An 18598-nucleotide genomic window follows, 5' to 3' on the forward strand; every position below is an offset into this window, starting at 1 on the left:
GTATACTAAATGATACACGGGTGTAGAGTTACATTCAAGCTATTTTAAGGCATGAAGAATTTTTTTTCCAAGGAACAAACTTTTAAATATGTAATTCTGGTGATCAAAGATGAGTTTTAAAGGGATGGTTCAGAGTAAAATCAACCTAGGGTCCTTTGCACCATGACCTCGAGCCAAACACCCCCCCAGAAGCTTTGTTTCCCTAGGTCGAACATTATTAAAGTCAGAGCTTATTTAGAGATATCAGCCGAATGGCTTAGTGCAGGCGCTAATGGATCCAAGGTTGTATCTGATAAATTACCCCACTGATAATGCCCAGAATGGCACCAAACTTCTACAGTAGTACAAATAGGTTCTGTACTCATAAAACAAGGCATTGGAAAGATTGTAAGTACATCAGGAGTTTATTTAAATAACACTTGCCTGATGGCTCATGCTACCGCTAACCCGGACGTCGAGGTCACTTCCATTATTTGGGAAAAGCACGTAAAAGGATGTAGTGTAACGATGCCCATTTCCAGAAATGTACTTATATTTTGTTGGTAGTACCAGTTTGCAACAATTATTAGTGAACACTAAGTTGTCAACAATAATTTGTCGTTACACTACATCCTTATGCATCGCTTTCTGCCAGGACTTTTATGTGCTTACAGAACCTATTTGTACTACTGTAGAAGTTTGGTACCATTCTGGGCAAAATATATTTTTTGTGCAGGTTTGGAACAACTTGAGGGTGAAATGAGGATACTTTTTCATTTACCATTTACTTTCTTTGTTTAACAGCTGTAATAATATCTAATAATGTATTAGACAGAACTGTTAAACAGAGATGGTAAACTAATGAAGACAGAGAATGGGAACTGGACGCTTAGGCACTGGCGCTTCAAAATAAAAATTCTAATTCCAAAACATTGTCCAAACAGAAAAATGTATAAGCTGAAAAACATTGGCAGATATTGGCAATATATTGGTCAACCACTAGATACATGAGAAAACACAGCATTATTCTTTATATTTTAGAAGTGGATAATCCTCATAATTGTGATTCTGTGGCATTAAAAACCTTTTTGTAAAGTAGGCCTACAGGGTGCTGTCAGCACAATAATGAAATAGCCTACCTCTACTACAAAAAGAACAAAAAAAACTAAGGTCATGAATAAATAACAGATACATCAAGTTTGTCATCCTAAACTACACAAAATGAGATGGAGAGAAAGTCCAGTTACCATTCACAAGGGCCAGATTTAGGCACAGGGCCACATCCGTTTCAATGAAACGCTTAATCTGAGAGTTCAGCTCACTGAAGTCTTCACCTGACCAGCTTTCATCACAACCAGCCACAAAGAATTTCCAGTGCCGACCGTGAGGCATTAAATACTAAATCTAAGTCATGGGATGCCCCACAGGATTATTGAAGCTACAGGAACAACACCACACTTTGTTCAGTTTTTCCCCCATTTCTGTCTTGTTTCAGACAACAAAACACTGAGGAATATCCAGGGTTAGTTTGTCCTATACTATGAAACGTAGAGGTTGAATGGTAAATTTTAGTAGGTTAACAGGCTACTTAATTAGCACAGGAACAAACAAGCGATCAACTTTCCCTTATTAGGCAGTTTGCACTTTGCAGCTGTTTCAAACAGCTAAAAAATGAAACCGAAACATCAAGCATGACTTCATTCTGAATTTGATAAATCATATCACATTGAACAACAAAAAATGCTCTTCTGCCGGAAAACAAATGAATGGTGTTCAAGGGTGTGAACGAGGTTATCTGTAGTCCATAACTGTGGTCCTTTAAGACTTTGCCTCAGGCAATAAGAGTGACTGTGTAACTACCAAAGAAATTGATGTCATAACCATTTCCAGTCAAATAAACCTCAGACAGGTGTGACAAGCTCTAACAACCCCCATCATGTGATAGGGACTTCACATTTGGTTTCACATTTCAGTGTTTTTGATAACAGTCATGCCATTTTTAACAAAAGCAGAACTGAGGCCAGTTGCACGAAGCCGATTTCAGTTGTTACCCAGGTACATTTGAGATTAGTTTGAGCAAACTCTGGATCAAACCTGAGTTGACAGAGGCCGTTTATATTGAGCGTTGTGAGCCTGATGAACCTGATCTAAACCAGGTTTGATTTGTATGGTTTTGTCTACTCTAAACCTACTCTGAAACTCAAGAGTTTGTTCAGCTTCATGCAACAGGCCACTCGAGATCACCATCATAAGAAAGACCTTGGCATTTAAAAGGTGCAATAGGTGATCTGGGAAATGCTAAATTTAGCCTGCTAGCATTGAAAGCATATGAACCCACCCTCCCTGCAAATCGCCGTCCAAAGCCACGCCTCCTCCTAAACACGCGACAAGACCAAAAGAGAGACGACCAGAGACGACGTTATTGGATTACATCATGAGTCATTCACCAGCGAGAAAACTTTACAGTACTTACAGTGAGTAACCGTACTACAATAACGAACGTCAACAACTATCTGCGCAAAGGTATGCAAACCCAAGTTGACTGACAGGGCACACATTTCATTTCATTCGAACCGAATGAAATGATTGAACGAACAGTTTATGGTCCTACGCCTTCCACAAATGATACATTTAGACCGCTTAGCATAGTGATTTCAAGACTTCAACCAGCATAATAAAAATGTTTCTGTAGAGAATCACCAATTGTACCTTCAACTCAAGTCTACTAGGTTTGAAACCATTTCTTTGCTAGTTTACGTGTAAAATCTTGTAAAATTAACTTGTATACAATAGTGACCAAAAGCAATGTCCAAATGGGATGTTAATGACCCCAGAAGTTCGATTAAACCATCAAATATGAGTAAATTGTTTTATATTTATTTAACGGTGCATTGCGCAAGTCTCTGAGTTTTTGCAGAACTATGCCCCCTCTGGCGACAAGCGAAACTGCAACCAGAGGTGTGCACACTCATTCCGTCCCGAATCCCTCTTATTTATTTTACTGTACAGGATTATAGAGGCAATCGCAGTGATCAGAGAAGGGCTCATTCAGCCCATTAGGCAATTGTTTAAGCATGTATGGGTTAGAAAAACGGGTATTTTTAACATGAAATGTTGCGCATTGCACCTTTAAAATCTGATTGAAGAAAAAAACTAAACTTGGTTATAGTATTTATGAAAAAAAGATTTGGCAAAAAGAGGCAAACTACAGCTACACAATCAGTTATTCATTTTTCGTAGGTCCTCTCTTGTTTTTGCATGTGTTCATAATTCCTTTGTATGAAAGCCTGGCCAAAAACTGTCCACACAATTTGGCATGTGTCATTGCATTATAACAAATAAAACAATTGACTCCAGTTAAGCGCAACTACGCAATATGCTTACAAATATTTAATAATATTAGAATAAAGGGTGAAGATGACAATTTTTGTTGTAAATGGACTAAATATATACTGATGACTCAACTTGCACTACATAGACTTTTGTCCAATCAGATGCGCTCAACAATGAGAATGTTTATTTCTGATAAAAATTGTGTTTGCAATTAAAAATGTGATTGTAGAAAAAAGTTCAGGTTTATTGTGCGTGTTTGTAAGTCTGGGGCAGGGAGCCTTTAAAGTTTTCTTTTGTTTTACAACAGGCAGTTTATATAAGTGCTTTCCTTTACAAGTTGGTGCATGTTGTGTTTGAGCCATATCACAATTTCGGTTTTATTTTAATTTATCATACAACTCTGCATGAAGCCCTCAAAACATACAGTGATTACGAGCATCCTTCTATACCTGCATTTGACAGCATCAATATTACAGGTATATATTGCAGCAGGACACAGAAATATACTAATGGCAATATTAGATTTAGAATATTCACATTGCCATTAGTATATTTTCATGTGCTGCAGTTTATACCAGTACATATTTATGTCTATAAAAACTTAAATTTAAATATTTAATATGTTGTATTATATTATATAGCAAAGATTCAGAGTGAGTTCTTCCTGCAAGAAACCGCTCTTTACTTAAAGCCAAGCTAAAACATAACTCCAGCCCCATGTTTGCAGCATTAAGTAATGCAACATTTCTCTGCACAGAATGCCAAGTCATCAACAGACACTGCTTAACAGGAAACCCTGCGATCCCCAAAACACTTCACGGGAACCAGTGATGTGATTAAACAGACGATTGCTGCAGGCCATGACTATCATTCCACAAAACTGAGGTCTACACTCTGAGTTAGGACAGATTCAGGACATGTATGTGCACTGTGTATTGTGCAACATTGCACCATTGCAATTGTTACAACACACACACACAATCACAACTACTCTCTAACAGCAATCTCAAGCATTATATCAACTTGTAAAATCCTTAATTGCAAAGACTTTTTAATAAAAAGGTATGTTAATATAAACTAAAAAAATAAAACACATCCTATCATCATAAATATAACTGTTTTTTTGTTGTTGTTTTTTTGATAAACCGTTAAAATGTCAATAATAGACTGTAACATGAAACCAAATGAACCAAACATTGATAACAAGGGTTTTTCTTTGTAGAGCCCCCAAACAATGTGTGCCAATGTGTAAATATGACATCATTTACAGTCATTTAAGTCAGTGCTGTCAAGCTGCAGAGCAATTGAGATAAGCACAGCTCACTCCATAAGACAGCACCACCACTGCCTTCCTAGCCAGTTTCAAGGTCTTTTAAGCATGAATAATAAATGTTAGGACGTTGTCTGGTCTATTTTGTGTATGTGTTTTGAGTTTGGAGACTCACAGTGACAAGACTACACTACACTGTGAAACCGCTCTGGTGTATATTTCTGGCATGAACAAGCCAGCGCTCTATTATTAACACAGTCTTATTAGTTGCTTCCGAAATGTGTATTTCAACCCCCACTGCATTCATAAATGTGGACCAGAGCTTGACTGGACATGGAGGCCCAGTGTTATGATCATCCGGTGACATGTGACACATGCACAAGAAGATCCGCTAGGTATTCGCGCGCACATATGGAACATAAGGCTGGAAGCTGCAGGTGTAACGTTACCTGTTGTGATGTGAGCTCCACATGCAGGACTCTGGAGGACGTTGCTCCGGGGTTGCTGCTGACAGCTCCAGCGGACACTGCGAGATCCCGACCGGCGATTGAGTTCATCCTTCTACGCTACCATAGGCGATAGCCTCATTCAGCCGTACAACTCAGCCCCATCGGCGAGAAACTCCCGGTACGAAGGTGTCAGATTCTGAGCTTTCTTCAAAAACGTGCAGATTTGTATTATAATGTACATTAAGCACAGTAAACGCAGCTACTAGCGTCCCCACAGCGGCATAAACAAAGTAAGTCTTGCCTAGGAAGCCATTACCGCGACCTTGATCGGCAAACCCTCGCTTCGTGCCTATTTGCTGAGGAAGCTGTCACTAAAACAGAAACTTGGTGACGTAAATGCGTATTCTACGTTGATTGGTGTAGAGCTTGTCAATCAAATGGAAAAGGGCGGGAGGAGGCCTTTAGAAACTCATGCTGTGCTCTAGTTCGTACAAAAATGAGGAAGCGAGGGGTAGCGTGATCAGGACCGCTGAATGAAGACCGTTTATTCTCTCGTTAATGCAATATCTGGGTGAGCATTGCATTGATACGAGCATAAAATAAGTTGCAATAAACGAGCCTGTTCCACGTACTTATAAAACGAATAAAGTGTACTGCGCTGAACAAAGAGATTTTTATTTTTCTAAATTGCTACAAATTAGTGAATCGATATATGACTTTTATTAATAATCAATATATAACTTTAATTAGTATTATTATTATCATTATCATTATTATTAGTATTAGTATTATATGAAGTAGAAGTGTTCATGAAGCACAAGGGGGAGCCATTGCCCAACTTAACTAATAATAAGCCAAATTGTAAACTTTTCCTTCCTCCTTAATTCAATTTGATATGAAAATGCAATGAAGCATTGTCCATAATGATTCAATAAATGTCAATTTATGTAAAGAAAATGTAAAGGATTTTGGGGGGAGAGTGACATAGTTAATGTCTGTTCATTTTAAAAGAATCTTTCATTTTATTTTAATTTAATTTTTTATTGCAATCAAATTTTAAAAGAACATTGCATGTTAATATATATAAAGTCCTTACAGATTAAATTATTAATCATGCATAGGCCTACTCACTACACCAGAAAAAAAATAAACTAAAAGCAAAAAAGAGAAAAGCAAAATAAATAAATAAGATATATGGGGTAAAATAATACCATAATGGTTAAACATAAAATATGGCCTCAGTTTATTACATTTGTGAAATCAATATTTTAACATAAAAAGTAAACAATTAGTGACCTAGATAAATAATTCAAAATCTTTCATTCATGGCTATGTGCCCCACCTCACTATAAGCCAATCAAATAAGAAGTCCCAAGCAGTTACACTTTTGTGCCCTACAAACCTTTTTTTTTTTACACTACAGCCTTATTGATTAATTTAAAGAACTATCTTACATGACCCATGGACTTTGGACTAATAATCTGGAACTGTTGCATAAATCTCTGATTAAAAAAAAAAACACGGCTGGGTTTTAAAACTGGAATAAGAGAACATTTGCTGTTATGTGTCATTCAAAGACAGTGTTGTAGCTCAAAACAAGACAGCACATGATACTTTTCCATAAACGTTTATTCTGAAAATATACAAAAGTTTAATTCAAAGAATCAGTATTTCATGGACATAAATGAAGGCTGATATCAGAGATGGAAACTGCAGCATTTATTGCATATTCACAACTTAAAAGGCGATAAGTCACGATCCTTGGTTAAATGTCAGCATGTATTGCTTATCCACCAATCAAGAGCTGCAGGTCCCCTGAATCCATTTAAATACACAATCACAATAAAAAATGTATTCTCTCAAATATGATTGCATACATGTACATACATCTTGGCACTTGAATTCAGGTTAATTGATGTTCAAAAAAAGGCTTGTTTGATTTGGCATGCAAACACATGTTTGAGGCTTTTGGAATAATGACCTGATACTTGTAACTGGGACAAATGTTGATGTCATGTAAGGATTTATGGTGAAAACTGATCTTATTTCAAGGCTGCAAACTCAGTAGGTAAACGATTTGCTTGAGCTTAACAAAGCATGTATGTGCACCTTACTGTATATATGCTAAATTAATACTTCTGTGGTAAATTATCAATAGTGTTACAGAAAAATGACCAGCATTCATTAGTATTCTTATAATACTGTACCATCACACATTTACAGGTATTCATTATCATCTTCACCTTCTAGACTTCACTTTAACCTCCTCTTTAACCTTCGAGCTATGATAAAAAAGGGATAATTTTCTTAAAAGCAAAATATCCTGTCCTTCATTCCAGCGTATTATTCCAACAATTGAATCACAATTTTCCTTTTTGGTTCTATATAAAAAAAAGGCCAAAATCCACCTCCACTCTTTGGTTACACAACCACCCTTTGGCTTTTTAGTAAGGCAAAACTCCCAATAATTGCATTGCTTCTGCATTAAAAATAATATAATGGGGCAAACACTTTTATCTAGTACAGCATTTAAATTAAATCTTTAATACATTACTTGTAATATATATATATATATATATATATATATATATATATATATATATATATATATACTGTATATATGTCTCTAATATATATATATATATATATACATATATTGCCATATATAGAGGAATATTCATCCACCATCTGAGAAATCTAGATTATACTTGGCAGCAGTCTGCAAAGTATTTATTGTGGATTGCCACCCAGTGGCAATGAGCAGAAGTGACACAGGCTAGATTAACATCCCATGTAGAACAGTACATTTCAGTACAGTTTACACTATTGAATGAATAGAAACCGCATTGATTTCTTTCATCTTCTCTGAACAGGCACTTTAGTTAGGGGGCGGATGCTCCAGAGTGTTCTTTTATAAAGTTATTACTATTCATCAATGCTTTCTTTCATTGAATTAGAAGGATGTCACTCTCATTTAGACCAAAACGAGCCTTGTAATTGTCAAAGAGAGACTTGAGGGACCTGATGTACATAGCATGGTACATGTCTATGACGTCCTGACTCGGCTCCTCGATTTTTGGAACTGTGATGGGTTCACCAACTGTAGAAGAGAAACATTTTTCATCAAGTTCATCTACAGAACATTAAACACTAGTTAAACCAAGTTTATGTCAACAAAAGTCTAAATTCTAACCATTATTGGGATTCTGATGTCAGCAAATATCGACCGTAAGCTGAAAGAGCAGTTCTATCAACATAGAGGCTGTCCTTGAGCTATTTTAGGTATGTCTCATTATAACCCAAGCATAACCCATAGAATAAGTAGAATATCTAGTGCAATTCAAATATACATATACACATATTAATTATATTTAAATTAAATTAAATTAAGATTATATTTAAATACCAGCATTAAACCTGTAAATACATAAGTATATATATATATATATATATATATATATACATACATACATACACACTTACACATACACACATTATATATATATTTACTTATGTATTTACAGGTTTAATGCTGGTATTTAAATATAATTAATATGTGTAGGACACTGTAGTTGTAATCAAAATTATTCAACCCCCACTGCAAAATCAGGTTTATTGGCAAAATTTACAGAATTTCAGCTGTTTGCGATGAACAAATCAAACAAAAGTAATTGAAATAGCTCAACACAACAAGTTGTTTCCCCAAATTCAACTGAAAATGCAACTTTTAATGACTTCTGCAATCTCACAATTATTAATCCCCTTTATGGCAAGCATCTTTAGTACTTAGTAGAACACCGTTTTGCTGTTATAACCTGCTGCAAACGGGATTTCATGATATTTCATGTGTTCTAGCTCAAGCACACCTGGTGCAACTAATGAAGCACTTGATTAGTTGCATCAGGTGTGCTTGAGACAACACCTGTTTTGAAGAATTTACCTGTTGTGAGGTATTCTATTCAGGGGGTTGAATAATTTTGAGACTTCTTAAGTCATTAAAAGATGCACTTTCAGTTGAATTTGGGGAAACCACTTGAAACATTTGTTTTGTTAAGCAATTTAAATTACTTTTGTTTGATTTGTTCGTTGCAAAAAGCTGAAAGTCTATACATTTTGCAAACAAAGCTGATTTGCAATGGGGGTTGAATAATTTAATAAATTACAACTGTATTACTCTATCGAACTCTATGTAATTTAGCAAAAGGCTAACATAAAAAATCTTGATTACCTAGAGAAAATATGGCCATAAAACATCTGTTTGGTGACAAATGTGGTGTTACTCACCAACAGTAGTGATGGGTTTGCAGAAAGGTACAAAACCCCATGACTCTGGGAAGAACAATCCACAACCATGAAACAGGCACGGGGCAAAGCCTAACATCTTCTGAAGCCTCTTTTGAACCATACGCCACCAAGAACCATCGTTGAAAATAAGCTGTTTGTAGACCTCATTCTCACCAAATGAGTAGACGGGCACCAGATCAGCACTGAGATTGGAACAAGAAGTTAAAAAGTTATCATAATGACAAGGAAATACACATTTTGAAATACAAAGACAATATGCAATAGTCAATTTAAGAATCAGTTTAATTTTTTCACAAAATCTTGTGAGAGAGTTAAGTCCTATTTTAGGAATTTATTCAAAAGCACTTATCTTATAAGCTTCTTTGAGATTTGAATAGTTAGGGATTTTCTGTGCATTATTATGCATTGCTTTGTAATGATGTAGTTCCATTCAGAGCACAAATATTGGCAGAGTTCTTGTTGTTTCTCCACATTTCTGTTCACAAAATACTGGCTTAATACTTCACTCCAAACTGCTTTGCTAGTCCAACAAGTGCTTATTTCTGAAGGCTTTGTGTTACTTCACCTGCAACAACCCTGCCATTTACTGATGATGACCAAGAAAACCTGAACAGAACTGAAAGCATCAAAAGACTAAGAACTTCAGGCAAAACTCAAGCTACTACCAGTATAAACCTAGCCTCAACAGCACACTGAATTTGATCGATTTGAACCACTAGTGCTGAAGTAAACAATACTGGGAAAATGATTTGCGGTTCTCACCCATGCTTGAGGGCCAGTTTCACAAAGCCTTTGCGTTTTTTCAGCGTGACGGCGTTCATCCCCGGGGCACAGTCCAAAGATTCTGCAGCCCCTCCGATCACGATGACCACGGCGTTGCCAGTACCGTTACTAGACAGGAGGTAGTCAATGGAGTTTCGATTTACAGGGCAGATACCTGAGAAACGGAAGGGTATAGTGTCAGAACTTTGGTGAACGTTTACTGTATCCCAAATGGGTTCATGCAGGGGGCTCTTCTTGAGACAATGAAAAGATAATTAATTAAATCATAAAAATGTCAAACTAAAACAAATAAATCGTTTTAAAATAATCGAGACATCTCATCTTTTCTCTTCTCTGATGATGTGTTTACTGGTACGAAGGCGGGACAACCTGTCACTCGCATGAGCCAACAACAACGATCCAATCAATGGACAAAATCAAGTCCAATCCTACATTTTTTCTTGTTCGAGAAGCCATTTCGCTCGTCACAATAGGAAAGAAAAGATATCGCAACTTCCATTTCATGTGCGCACATAAGACTGCACATGCACATGTCTTATCCAGCTTGAAATATAAGCTTTTTTAACGCTATTTCCGCATAAGAAACAACATTTATGGAACAGCTCACGTCCGATTTTGTTTCTGACAGCCAGTTAGAATTCATCCCGCTTTAAAGAGCACAATCATTTAAAGCAGAAGATGGCAAAACTGTATTATTATATTATATTATATCATATCATTTTATATTATATTATAAGGAAAATATTTGTTTGACAGTTTAAGTAACTATTGCTGTTTGTTTCTTATAAGAGGGTGGAAGAATAGTCTATCAATCAGTGGGTACATAGGGCAGGTTTCAACAGAAGTTCTTCAAAAAATATTGACATCAGCGCATGCTGGACTGTGTCTCTGTACGCAATAGGACAAAGCTCAGAGGTCCTTGACTACAGGATTCTTATCTACACCACAGAGAACAACTATGGTCCTCTTTTTAATCAGACAAAAAACGAACTTCCTGCATTGAGAAAGTTTACTCTTCACTCACTGATACATGATGCAATTGCAAACAATGAATGCATGGTTTAATCCATAAAATGCTACTAGTAGTGCAGCTATAGGTACCTCCAGACATCAGGTAATCCCTAAACACTGGCAACCGGAAGTTTCCAGCCAACGTGGCAAGAGATGGCTTAATTCCGGGGAATATCTTGGAGAATCCTGTGGCCTCTGTCCCGAAGTTACAAAAACCACCAAAACAGAAGATGCCATGAGGATGGTAGCCAAAAACGTAATTTCGGCTAGGAAGCAGGTTATGCGTCTTGATAAGCTGCAAATAATCAGAGAAAAATGTAGCAGGAGATTAGTTAATTTGCATCGTTTACTATGCGATTATAAATATAGGATGTGATGCTGAAATTTCACAGTGAGAAATTATTAACTTAACTTATTAAATAACTAATAGCTATATTTTGCATTTTCAAAAGACCTGTTTTCCTGGATTTAGGACATAGGTCTCAGTATTGACACTTTATCTAAGTAAAGGCGTGTGTACATTATATTGTTCAAGAACACATTTTCTTATCAGAAATTATCATTAAGCACTTATCTGCTGTCCTAATACAGTACATATTCTTTTTAGCAGATAATTAAGGACAGACATGCCATGGGTATTAATGTTTGCAGCAGATATAACAGAGCAACGGTTAGCCTCTCAAGGAAGTGAATGAGTATGTACAAGAAGCTGTACAAACGTAAGAGCTGCTTATCCTTACATAAACAGCAGTCAGTGTTACATAATGACATTAACGGATGAATAAATCAAAGGTTTTAAGACAAATCCTGTGTCGGGGTGAGATGTATAACCATCTGGAGGAGGCTAAGAGAAAGTCTAGTCTTGTGTACGTTTGTATGCTTTTGAGTCCAAGACTTAAAATCTTACACTCAAAACAACACATTTATTATTAAAAAAATGTAATATTATTCTTTCCATAATAATATGGTGTTGTGAGTAGTTGCCAAGATGTTGCCAAAACAAGGTTTCTGTTGGTCGTAACGGCTAAATCTCGTGACCACCTTGAACTCTTCAGAAATCTGGGTGAGGTTTCGCCCTCACAATTGCGTGTATTCATAAATGAAATGATGAATGGATGATTTTGACCATGAAAATTCGCCCTGACCACACCTTAAAATGACCACACCTTAAAGGCTTAAAACCTTGAAGGGCATATGGCATGAGGGTGACTATGGCATTAGGGTGATTTTCATCTTTTATGGACCTAATGGCAGTGAATAGCGACCAGCATCAAGCTTTCTAAAAAAAAACCTCACAAAAGCATCACAGAAAGATCCCATGCGACACATATCATATATTCCAAGTGTTCTGGGGGGGGGGTACATGATATTAAATTGAAGTGTTAACCCCAGAACACTTGGAATATACAACATGTGTTGCATCGGCTCATTCTGTGATGCATTTGCGTCTTTTTTTAAAAAGTATATCTATAATATCTATAGTTCTAATTGTATCTAGTTCTTAATGAACCCATTTTATCAGCAAATTTGTTTGAAATTGATCAGATGTTAATCATTCTTATATATGTCATATATATCATATCATATATCAAACTTTTCATTAAGCCAATTTGTAATCACTGCTGACCTTATTTATCCTCACTCTTATCACTGCTGGCACACACTTAAACTTTATGTGACTTAAATGCACTACGTGTACTGCAAGGTAAACGTCCAAGCCAACTGGCCTAGGCAGGGCATTCCTTTGTGAGAGTCCTTTGTATTAATGGTTTTAATTAAATTTGAATACTTCAAATTAAGATTTGCATTTATATAGTACCATATTTATAGATTGAATTTATAGAGAAGTGTGTCAAAGAGGTCACAGTTAACTTTTCTGTTCCTCAAGCAGGTATTTGTTTTATTCCAATCTGTGTCTGAGTTCCTGTTTCACCTTTGTTCTATGGAGCCCTGTGCTCTGTTTCATATATCAGAAGTAAGACACAAGACGAACAGAAAAACAAGTGCTTAAGCTTCTACTGATCAGTCTTACAGCTCACATCAAGATCCACCAAACCCAACAAGAATATCAAGGAGAGAAAAGAACAGGACGAAACTAATCAATGCATGTTTACACGTTTCATGCTAGTCAGAATATGCAAATTACACTACCGTTCAAAAGATGGAGTCAGTAAAGATGCATTGAATCAATCAAAAGTGACAGTAAAGACTTATTATCAAATAAATTATGTTCTTACTATTTATCAAATCCTGGAAAATGTATCACAGTTTCCAAAAAAATATTGAATATAAATATAAACACTGATAATAATATGAAATGTTTCTTGAGCAGCAAATCAACATATTAATGATTGCTGTAGAGTCATGTGACACTGAAGACTGGAGTCAAATTCAGCTTCATCACACGAATAAATAACTTTTTGAAATAGAAAACTTGTAATAATATTCCACAATATTACTGCTTATATAACTGCAGTCTGGGTGAGCATAAGAGACTTCTTTCAAAATCATTACAAAATCTTATTAACCCCAAAATTTTGACCGATAGCGTATTTTCTGATGAAAGAGAGTCAAGCAGGTTTAGAACAACATGAAGCTAAATAATGACCGACTCATTTTTGTGTGAAGTGTCCCTTTTAAATCTATACTTAAACTCTGCAGGACTCTATAAGGATTTGTACTTTCAGATTTGCAAAGTCCATACATTTTATAACTCCAGTTTGAGGCTTATCTTTGTATTTACCTAACTATTAGCTATTCAGTGTCTAAGCCGTAATGTTGTATAAGATGTAAAGTCACTCACTCTTATGGGAAAATAGTCTCTAAAGTATGTCCACACGGTCCAATTCCTCACCCAGGTCGATCTGCGGCCTCCTAAGATAAAGATGTTGGAACATTAACATAGAAAACAAATGCAAACACAGTCGGAACAAGCATCCCACACTTCTGAACAGATTGAATCATGATGCGCTTTAATCATGGAAGAGAAGACTGAAATCTTTACCTTGTTTTGGGGTGTTCCAGTCATAGATGAGCCAGGCAGTGTAAACGGCGGCAATTACCCAGCAGTCAGTGCAAAACATGTACACAAGCAGCAGAGAGCAGCCAATGCCTAGAAGAGCAAAAAGTAAACTTGACGTTTCATAAACAACAAAAATAATTCATGTAAGTGAGTTCAGTAAGGCAGCACAATGTCCTACATTGTAAATTCTCGTCTAAGCCTTCGACTTAAGTCTCGTACAGAACTTAACTGTTCCACTCACCCATGGCAAGAAATGACATGACAAACTGCAGGACGGAGATCATCTGCAGATGTTTCACGATCTTGGATCGTGTCAGCCAGGGGACGGACGGCAGGTCATATAAGGCAGAGAGGATGCTGGAGCCTGAGCCTACACGGGATTTAAAGGACAATCGGAATTACCCAGCTTAATGTTGTGGGAATGCTTGTTCTCAACACTATAGGCCTGTCTGAAGCCTAGGAATAAATGTCATGCATATCATGACTGTGACAAAGAAGTAAAAGACCAGTAACAACCAGTTGTGGTTAAAACTTGAATGTGTTTTAACAGGAAGATCTTTGCTTTTATATCCTAAGAATCAGAGCACACAACCAACACCATAATACCTCTCATTCATTATTCACAAAACTGACGCACATTTTACACAGTTCAAAAAGCCCCACCAGAAAAGACAATTAAGACATACAGCACTAAAACACACACTTCCCTTAGAATCAGATCACAAGACAACTTAATCCCTTCTTAACAGACTGAAAATAACAACAAACATTAGTCACACTGCGAAGTAAGAGACTGATGCTCATGTAACACTTTTAGTATCCCTCTCATTCACCGAACACGGTGCAGACTTTGTAACCGCTCAATACCTCCAAGAATCTCACTATGACCACCTGATTGTTACACAAAAACTAACATGGAATAAATTATTTCATATTTATATATAAATACTCTAAATTAGGCTATATAAAAATGTATACACACAAATTTGAACAACAAATTAAATGAGCAAAACAGCCATTATTTCACATTTATTACTATATATATATATATATATATATATATATATATATATATATATATACATATATTTTTTTTTTTTTTTTTTACTTACCCTTATGGACACCGGAATATGCAGCGAGTATGGTCTTCATGGTTGAGGCACGAATGATAAATTAAACAGAATAAGTCTCGCTGGTGGAAGTTGAGCTGCTCTACAGCATCCCTCTCTGTCCTGGCATCAACGCGAGCTCACATGCGCGCGCCTGTCATTTAAGCGCCTCTGGAGGAGGAGTATCGAAAGCGCTGTCAATCAAACTGTAACCGCCTTCGCTGTCAGAAATAAAGACGTTGTTAAAGGTTGTCAACTTTCCAAAAAAAATGATTCTGTCTGATAAATTTTCGATAACAGGCAAGCTGGCTCGTGGCTGTAGCTGTCAACCCTACTCGGCTCTGACTGGTAATCGCTTCATTTGATCTGGAGGTTTTAAAGGTTGGTCAAGGTAAACTGGACGGGGATGGGCCCCCAGCCAATCAGGTGGAAGATACTTTAGCCCCTCCCCCAGACTTTATTGACCAATGACCAACACTGATTGTCCACTCTATATAAAAACACACATTAATCTCATATATTTTAACTTTATGAAGTATAGACCTTATTCACAGCAGCACCATCTTTTTAAACTGGAATAAAAGCGAGGATGTGAGGAATAGACATACATCTCTTCAGTGGGCTGTAGCTACTGTTATTTAATGTATTTTTGATTGTTCTTCTCACGAAGCACTGCAAAAATATCTTTCCACGAAATATCAGTTGACAAAAAAAAACTCCAGACAACATGAGCAGTGGAAAATTATAAGTTATCTAGCCAGGAGCTTTGTACAACTTTTGATACAGTCTATCCCTCACAGCCTCACTTTCATACATGGCGCTGCTCTTAATAAGGTCTATTCAATCTACCCCAAGACCCAATTTTTTTATTATGGGTATTAATAATAATAATCTACTTTGTAAGTCATTACACAAAACTTCAATAAGCCCCAGAAGAAACTAAAATATGGAAAAAAAATGTGAGATAGCAGCCTGCCAGACTGAATGTCCATTAGGGATATAGGGTGTTTCATAATGTTCCACTTTTCATTTTTCACAATACCAAGGCCAGTGTTGCTACTGCCAGTGACCTTCATTGCCCTGTTCCTCTCGCAGACTTGGCCACCACTCAGACGGCAGAGAGAACCCTCACCTTTATTGCTATGATCTTCAACTGCTCAAACAAATTATCAACTGCTTTAAATTTAAAAATGTGCTTTTTGGTGTAATTCATGCTATGCCTTGTATAATATTATACAGTAGCCTGTATTATTATTTGCAAATCTTTCATGTTTTCAAAAGAATACCCATTTAATAAGAATCATCTTGAAATGATTATCATTCATTATTGACATTAAGTTGATAATGTCAGTTTAGTCAGTGGTGTATTGTAAACATTTTCACAAATTACAGTTGTAATTTTCAACTATAAATTTGAGCAGCTTGTGTTTTTAAAGTATTGAAGTTTATGAAATAATTTTTTGTCTGATATAGTTCTGAGTAATATTTTACAATATTGAACTATGAGTTTGATACCAGATGTCACAGCAGGTAAACTGATAATGACCATTTTTACTGAGTGCCAATAATCACCCAACTTGGATGAGGAAATAAATTTAGACTGCAAATTTGTACAGTTACAGTATCAATATCAAAGGTCCATTTGGCTGAGATGATTAAGCTGGTCTTTGAACCTTGGTCTATATTAGACAAATCCTAATTTGTTGGCATTAATTCATGTACTGATTTACAGATTACAGTAAATGCTTCTAAAGTAACATATATGTCTCATATTATAAATCTGAAGGTCAAAGAGATATGGGGAGAATGTTTTTCCAGCGTCTGTATTGTTTTTCTTCTTTCTTTTATGGTTTACTTCTTCATCAGCAGCATGTTTTTGTCCTTTGCAATAATGGCCATCAACACTACATGCATTAATCTACTGGTGTCAAGTGCAGATAAGGTGTTGTTGAAGTGATAAAAAACATACTAAGCCTCTGTCTTCTTGTACTTTGCTCTTTTGTTCTAAAAAAAAATCTGATTTTCATATCAAGATAGCACACATCCCATAACAAGATTTTGATTAAGATAGAAAATCATTATTATTAGAATTTTTAAAAATCTCATCACATCTACTCCAGTGCAATATAAAAAATAAATTCACCATTCATGAGTGAGGGAGACTCATACCTTAAAAGAACTCTATAGGCCAAACCTGATGTTACATAACTGTTTATCTTGAACACCAAAATGAGGATCATAATAGGCTTTAAATATGAATTCCATAGTGTCTAGATACCAAGATACCACGTGTTTGTTGACATACACACTTCCACACGCTGGCACACACACATGGAAGTATGCATACATGTTCCATAACCCATATTAAGATGTACACAAATATTAATGCAAGCTACTGTCCTTATCATGCAGATACAGGCTTTCATTGAGAGCAACTATCTCTGCTATTTATTACCTATGGAGCCTATTTAAACATTTAAAAAAAGTTTTTAAAAAATAGATGGGAGGAAAAATTATGTTATACGGTAAATTGTTATAATGGTTTCGGATTGTTTCACAATATACACTCAAACACTATATTAGTACATTTCTATATTATTATTTCGCTAATATTTTGCTATTTTGGGCCATTTTTAGTATATTTTGAATCAGGCTCGACACTAGGCCCAATTTAGAAAGGGCTTTAACCCCCCTAAATTTCCACCCAGCCTCCCTAAAAAAATTACGATTAACTCGAAAACTCGAAACCAGCGGCAGGCTTCAGCTCCTCCCTGTATTTTAGTCTGCGTTATTCAACATATTCTTCAATCCGTAGTAGCACAGCAACAGTGTCAAAAGCAGAGGACAACTGCATATGTGTAGTTCTTTGTCATAAATGTGGTTTACAATATGATGTGGGAGCAATTCAAGACGGTTTCGCATCCACTGTAAAATCTAGGCTTATTTAATTATTTATTCATTTTATGAAGTTCCTTTCATCTAAATGGTATGAGACTTTATGACTTATCCTTGCTATATAGTTCATAGCAATAATATTACTAATAATTTGTTATAATATTAATTTTATAATAATTTCCAAAATCAAAACATATGAAAAAAGGGAGTGGAATTGGCAAATGAGCTAATGAGTGGTCCTCTGCAGCCATCTACTGTTATAGTTGAAATTTCATGTCATTTTCATGTTAAAAGTGTTTGTTTTCAACCAGGTTACAGAAATCCTCCACTAAATCATGACACATTTTCCATGTTAAATGAGAATTCTAGATCTTCTTTATTTCTGGAACTAGGAATTAGGTTAAAACCAACAAAAAGCACACTTTTTTTTAAACTTTTATTC

At 35.9% G+C, this 18598-nt stretch overlaps 2 protein-coding genes across 3 annotated transcripts in view; both read right to left on the reverse strand.

The window, feature by feature from the left end:
• uvrag (UV radiation resistance associated gene) overlaps window positions 1–5382 on the reverse strand; it is a 113449-nt gene extending 108067 nt beyond the window's left edge. For both annotated transcript variants that reach the window (XR_014029288.1, XM_081354493.1), the window contains exon 1: window positions 5032–5382. Coding sequence is in view for 1 of the 2 variants with exons in the window: in XM_081354493.1 (XP_081210619.1) it covers window positions 5032–5139 (108 nt within the window). In the remaining variant the exon portion in view is untranslated. The remainder of the gene's footprint in view (window positions 1–5031) is intronic.
• A 2313-nt stretch (window positions 5383–7695) lies between these two features.
• Window positions 7696–15586, reverse strand: dgat2 (diacylglycerol O-acyltransferase 2). Its single transcript, XM_081353617.1, has 8 exons — window positions 15265–15586; window positions 14394–14522; window positions 14135–14242; window positions 13934–14004; window positions 11221–11425; window positions 10099–10273; window positions 9316–9518; window positions 7696–8131 (listed from the first exon to the last, which is right to left on the reverse strand). The coding sequence occupies exons 1-8, from the start codon at window positions 15302–15304 to the stop codon at window positions 7977–7979; spliced, it is 1086 nt and encodes a 361-aa protein (XP_081209743.1). The 5' UTR covers window positions 15305–15586; the 3' UTR covers window positions 7696–7976.
• Between the last annotated feature and the right edge of the window lie 3012 nt (window positions 15587–18598).

Source organism: Scardinius erythrophthalmus, assembly GCF_964197995.2.
Source record: "Scardinius erythrophthalmus genome assembly, chromosome: 23".
Lineage (NCBI taxonomy): Eukaryota > Metazoa > Chordata > Actinopteri > Cypriniformes > Leuciscidae > Scardinius > Scardinius erythrophthalmus.

Bases quoted from the DNA above. Each gene is read 5' to 3' on its own strand.
- dgat2 (XM_081353617.1), bottom strand. From the start codon at position 15,304: ATGAAGACCATACTCGCTGCATATTCCGGTGTCCATAAGG. The intron at 14,523-15,264 runs GTAAGTAAAAAA...AATCCCGTGTAG, and splicing joins ATATTCCGGTGTCCATAAGG to GCTCAGGCTCCAGCATCCTC. The intron at 14,005-14,134 runs GTAAAGATTTCA...TCTTTATCTTAG, and splicing joins CTGGAACACCCCAAAACAAG to GAGGCCGCAGATCGACCTGG.